Source organism: Artibeus jamaicensis, unplaced genomic scaffold (genome assembly GCF_021234435.1).
Source record: "Artibeus jamaicensis isolate MK-2021 breed Jamaican fruit bat unplaced genomic scaffold, CSHL_Jam_final scaffold_614, whole genome shotgun sequence".
In the NCBI taxonomy this organism is placed as follows: domain Eukaryota; kingdom Metazoa; phylum Chordata; class Mammalia; order Chiroptera; family Phyllostomidae; genus Artibeus; species Artibeus jamaicensis.
The window spans coordinates 7,442,818-7,448,817 of record NW_026522050.1 but is presented as its reverse complement, the minus strand read 5'-3'; the positions used below and the strand labels follow the sequence as shown (position 1 = coordinate 7,448,817).

General features: G+C 35.5%; 1 protein-coding gene across 1 annotated transcript; it reads right to left on the bottom strand.

The window, feature by feature from the left end:
• Positions 1-510: 510 nt before the first annotated feature.
• LOC119054078 (olfactory receptor 5F1-like) lies at positions 511-1,455 on the bottom strand. The gene has a single exon (XM_037151908.2). The coding sequence runs from the start codon at positions 1,453-1,455 to the stop codon at positions 511-513; it is 945 nt and encodes a 314-aa protein (XP_037007803.2).
• Between the last annotated feature and the right edge of the window lie 4,545 nt (positions 1,456-6,000).

The following is a 6,000-nucleotide window of genomic DNA, read 5'->3' as shown; positions in this document are numbered from 1 at the left end:
AATATTCTAAGACTCTAACTAAAGAAAAGCACTATAAAATTTCAATCAATACAATCATTAAGTCTCAATAGTTTTCAAATTAAGTCTGATATATGTGACATATAACAATATTGGCAAATCATAAATGGTGAATAATAATGCATTGGAGAAAAATATATCAATAACTACAAGTACTGCCAATGGCTAGTTTTGTATCAGATTTTGACTTTTGTTGCTATATGTCTAGAGTTTTCTTTTCCAAGGCAAGATATTACTACAAACAGATCACATTTGGGGGAAGCACTGAAGATACAGACTGGTTTGGGTAAGGGGCATGGTCATATATAAGTTTGGTAATTATATAATCTTACAGTTGGGTAAATTTAAGGTAATTTTTCTTTTATACATATACATATACTTACTATTATACAATGTGATTACTTAAAAATCCTCTAGTAAAGTACTGTAGCTTTGAATCAGCTTAGGAAATGCATTAAATAGTCTGAAAGGTTTAGAAAATTAACAGAACAATCACAGGAATGAAGAGGTCCTTTTCCTTGTAATTACATCCCATAAAGCTTTCTTTACATCCTTATTCCGGAAGCTGTAGATCAGAGGATTTATCATGGGTATCACCACTGTGTAGAAGACAGAAGCCACTTCGTCCTGACCCAGGGAGTAGCTGGAAGTAGGTCTCAGATAAGTATAGATGGTGGTGGAGTAGAATAGAGTTACAGCTGCCAGGTGAGAGGCACAGGTTGAGAAAGCTTTGTGTCGCCCCTCCCCAGAATGCATACGAAAGATGGAGAAGAGAATGTAGGAGTAGGATCCAAGGATGATCAGCAGATTCCCAACTATATTCACTCCAGCAAAAGTGGAAACAATGCTTTCATTCAAGTGTGTGTCAGAGCATGAGAGCTTAAAGAGTGGAGGGCTGTCACAGAAGAAGTGGTGGATGACATTGGAACCACAGAATGGCAGCCTGCTCACATAGCTTGTGTTCACCATGGAGTTCAGCAGTCCCGCTGTGAAAGCCCCTGCTGACATTTTCAGGCAAACTGTCCTGGACATGACCATGGGGTAAAGCAGAGGGTTGCATATGGCCACATAACGGTCATAGGCCATCAGCCCAAAGAGGAGGCATTCAGTTGTGCCCAAGGCAATGAAGAAGTACATCTGCAGAAAGCAGCCAGCAAAGGAGATGGTTTTCTTCTCTGACAATAAATCCACCAGCATCTTTGGGGTGATGGTGGAGGAATAACACATGTCCACAAAGGACAGGTTAGCCAGGAAGAAATACATGGGTGTGTGAAGTCGGGAATCACTCCTGATTAAGAGGATCATCCCCAAATTCCCCCAAACTGTCAGTGTGTAAATCACAGAAAAGAGCAAGAAGAGGAAAACCTGTAGCTCCAGTGTGTCTGCCAATCCCAGCAGGATGAACTCAGTCACCAAAGTGTAATTTGTTCTGGTCATGTATTACAAATAGAGTTTACTTCAATTCATAGAGTTGTGTAGATATTTTCCTCTCTAAAAGTTACAAAAATAATGGAATGTCAATGAGGTTATTAACACATGGGAAAAACAACTGCCTCCGTTAATGTATCATAGGATATAGAATGATTGAAGATAGAGGAGAATTGGGGTATGCATGGAGAAGCCTTTGAATTTATGATGCACTTGACCTTATACAACCTGGTTGAAGGCCCCTCAAAGTACTGGTGTCAGTCCCCACACTCCACTTACTTTTCTGCAAATGCAATATTTTTGTTCTCCACCAGCTTACATCCAAGATGCAAATGATGCACGTATTCCTGCTGTAGTCTTTCCCCGACTCTGAAAGGTATGAAATTTAACACAGATCCATTGTATATTTCTCAAGACCATGGTGTTTATTGTTCAACTTCATATTCCTTGCACTGTCTCCCAGACGTTCCTCATGTACCCCAAGAAGCAAAAATAGTGACCATTTCAAATAATCATATTGTGCCATATATCATATCTTAGAGAGTTATTTTATGTTGTTGAAACATGAACCAAATAAACATTCCTGATACATAGGACACTATGAAATTAACATCATGTACCTGTACAGCACAGGAAAGCACAGCATCAAAACTTTGCATACCTTTTTTCCCATTTTCTTATTTATGTAGACTAGTTTTTCTTTTTATAAGTGGTTCCCAGTTGGAGATTAAAATTAATAAAATTTCACTTTATAAGTGAAATAAAATTCATGAACATTTGAAGTGCCTATTGGTAAAAATCTGAGACTCCTTCTGCATAAATACCTGTTGCTGCCTTTTTATTGTGTTTTCCTGGAAGAAAATTGAGTAACCAGGGAAACCAGATTGTAGGGTTTATTGGTGCAGCCAATCCTCTGAGGGCAGAAACTCCCAGTCTCAAAATAAAATAAAATATAGTCATATGCAGGTGCATGGAATCAAGCATTGCATCATGAAATTGTTCCTGATCTCTGTATACCTTAAAGTCATTTGCTGATGTAAAAGAAAATTAATTGGCTATGTGCATTGCCTCTCTCTTTGTATTTTTGGCCTGTTTCCAATGGGTCATAACTCACTACTGGATTATTATTTTTCCCTTTCTCCAGGTATGTGTGGTTTGGGGGTAGCAATGGGAGGTTAGTTTCTTCCTTTGACTCACTTTAAATTTCATTGCAACGTTGTTCTCGAGTGAAATTAATAAGAAGGATGAACTTACTAAATTCATTGTACAGTGTTTTCGTTAATGGTATACTGATCAAATAGAGCAATGTATAAGGAAATTGAATGTCTTTTTTGGCTTAAAGAATTGTGTTGGCTTGTTGAAAGTATTGTCTGTGATTCTTATGCTAGAAAGGAATGATACCATGACTTTGTGAGCCTAACTACACAATAAAAGAGGGTTGAATACAACGTACTTGGTGTCCAAATGCTCAGAGTCTATTTGCAGAGTTAGCTCATAATGCACTGAGTTCTGTGTTATACTTCTCCACTTAAATTTTCAATTAATTTTGTACATCAGTCTTTGAGGGAAGCATTACTAGTTTACACACTTTGCAGATGAAGAAAGCAAGTATTTCAAGCTATAAATGACTTTCCATTGGACAAAGTCTTAATTAGGAGAATGGACTTGAGCACATACTTTTACAGGGAGCTTTGCCATGGCTGGTGTGGCTCATTGGATTGAATGCTGGCCTGGGAACCCAGTGGTGACTGGATTGATTCCCTGTTGGGACACATGCTGAATTGTGGGCCAGCTGCCCTATGGGTGATTCCCAAGAGGCTACCACATGTTGATGTTTCTCTCCCTCTCTTTGTTCCTCCTTATCCTTACTCTTCTCTCTAAAAACTAGTAAATAAAATCTTTGAGAAAAACAAGCAAAAAAAACTTCCAGAAATTAGGAATTCCCAGCTACCGACTTTTCCTGTCTAGTTTCATTTATCAGTGTCTTAGATTGTATGTATAGAATATGTGTAATATATGTATACACACATGCATATGCCCAAACATATATGCATATGTTCTGTATCTTTTCATAAGTCCAATCTTCCAAGCATCAAAGCAGGTGGAGATTTTGTGCTTCTTAAGAAAGATCTGTAACATCATGAATGGTATTGGTTGGGGATGGTAAGGGCTTGGTAGGGGGTAGTTGTAGAGGGTGAAGGGATCAACAGTGATGGAAGAAGACTTGACTTGGGATGATGAACACACTACAATAGACAGGTGATATGTTGTAGTACTGCACCTGAAACCTACATAATTTTATTAAACAATGCTACTCCAATTAATTCAATACAAATATTTGACATAAAGATTCCATCAGAATGCCATTAGAAATATCTCCTGAGTACATCTGTGCAAATTTCTTCTATTTATTTACTTATACTTAATTTACTTATTGTACTTTTCTTCTGATTATCCTATACATAATCAAGGTATACTGATATTGGCATTCACAGAAAGTGCATAAGAAATAAACTCTAGTGTTCTGATGATTATAGTCTCTTGAATGGGTATACATATGCTATTGGATCAAAGGGAAATTACAGTTTATGATATATAAAGTATGTTCTGTATTTTCACATGTCCCTTACTCCACTATTACTGAAAGAATCTCTATGTAAAATGGAATCAGAGACCATAGTTTTGAATGAATTAAACATATTTGTTAATCAGCTTACCTGACATAGATACTCATTCTCTTGTTCATTCAGATTTCCACATGTCTTGAGCTTATTAGGCTTTAAGTTTGTTTTCCAGCCTGTAATTTTTAAAAAATTTAAAGGCCACAATGAGAAATGTAGAATGAAACGTAATTATAAAATCAACTCAATTGTATTAGTAGGACACATTAGTAATGACTTGTCATTTTCTTACTTATTTCTTTTTTTCACTTTTCAAATTATCTAATAAAATTTTAGAGCAGAAATTTTTGCAATTATTGACCAAGTTAATGAAATAGGGCCTGGCATATCACAAGCAATTAATAAGTATCTCTGGGTAAGTAAATGAACAGATTTATTTTATTTTTATTTTAAGTTTTATTTCAAAATGTAAATTATATTTTAAATGATATTTTAAAATTTAAAGGCAAAGATTTTGTCATTTGAAAAATTATTTGGTTTATGATTCATCACTTCTTACACTGTGGATATTTGTATGTAAATCGCTTATTTAAAGATTGACATCAGGATGTTTATATTTTACTCTAATAAATGTTTTTAAATTATTTATTCATTTATTTATTTTTAGAGAGAGAGGAAGGTAGGGAGAAAGAGAGAGAGGAACATCAATGTGTGGTTGCCTCTCACGTGGCCCCCACTGGAGACCTGGCTGGCGACCCAGGCTTGTGCCCTGAATGGGAATCAAACTGGTGACCCTCTGCACTCAATCCACTGAGCTACACCAACCAGGGCTACTCTAGTAATTTTATTCCAGTTAATAAAGCAAGTGCATGTAACATATCATAAATAAGAGTCTCGAGTAATTTATTTCTTTATTTTAAAGAATAAATGAACAGTGACCAGAGGGTGGGATGAAGAAGATAATGGGGGGAAAAAGAGGAAGGGGCAAGCAACAGAACATTAATAGTGTTCTCATGGGCACAGACAATTGCAGGGGGGTTGACTGTGGGAGTGGGAAGGTAGTTTGGGGTGACAATGGGGAGATAGGCAGGAAAACTGTAACTAAAAAACAATAAATAAATAAATAGACCAATAGATAAATAAAGTTCTTTATTTTATCACTTATTTACCTAAAGTAGACATATGGGTTTTTTTACACTGGAGAAAGAAAAATATGTTCGGTAATCAATAGCTATAATGTCTATTGAGTTCTCTTGAGATTCAATAAGAAATAACATACTTAAGGAGTATTCTGAGGCTGAGCTCTATATTTTCTCCAATAGAAAAAGTAAGAATTTGCCATTTTCAAAGGTCTTTGTTACACTCAAACAGCCATTTTCAAGCTTTTCCACCACGTGGCACACATGAGGTAATTACTAAGCTTCTGTGGCACACCAAAAAATAGATTTATTGCTGATCTGAGAGGAAAATAAATATAATTTTGATTCATTTTTACTAGGACAGCTAGTGTTGTATTGGCTGTTGTCATTTTCCTTTTTTTATTTGACAATATAAAGGAAAATAAGCCAGTAATTCTTGTGGCCTACTGGTTGAAAATCACTGCACTAATATGGGGAGGAATCCTCATATCTTCATTATACAATCATCAAGTCTCTCTTTCTTTCAAGATAATCTTTTTTATGGTACTTATCCCTTCATTAATTATTGCTTCATATTCTCTTTTAATTTAGGCTAAAAAATACTCACCAAAGATTTCTGAGAACCAGGCTTATTAGTTATTCACTTTTAATGGACTTCCTGTCTAATAAAATGGTAGAATGAGCATTACAATTTGTCAATTATCAAGTAATATAAAATAGTGAACATTCACTTTTCTTTCTTTTTTTAAAATTTAGTTATTGTTCAAGTACAGTTATTTGTCTTTAACATTCAT

Coding starts and splice junctions, on each gene's coding strand:
- LOC119054078 (XM_037151908.2), bottom strand. CDS start 1,455: ATGACCAGAACAAATTACACTTTGGTGACTGAGTTCATCCTGCTGGGA.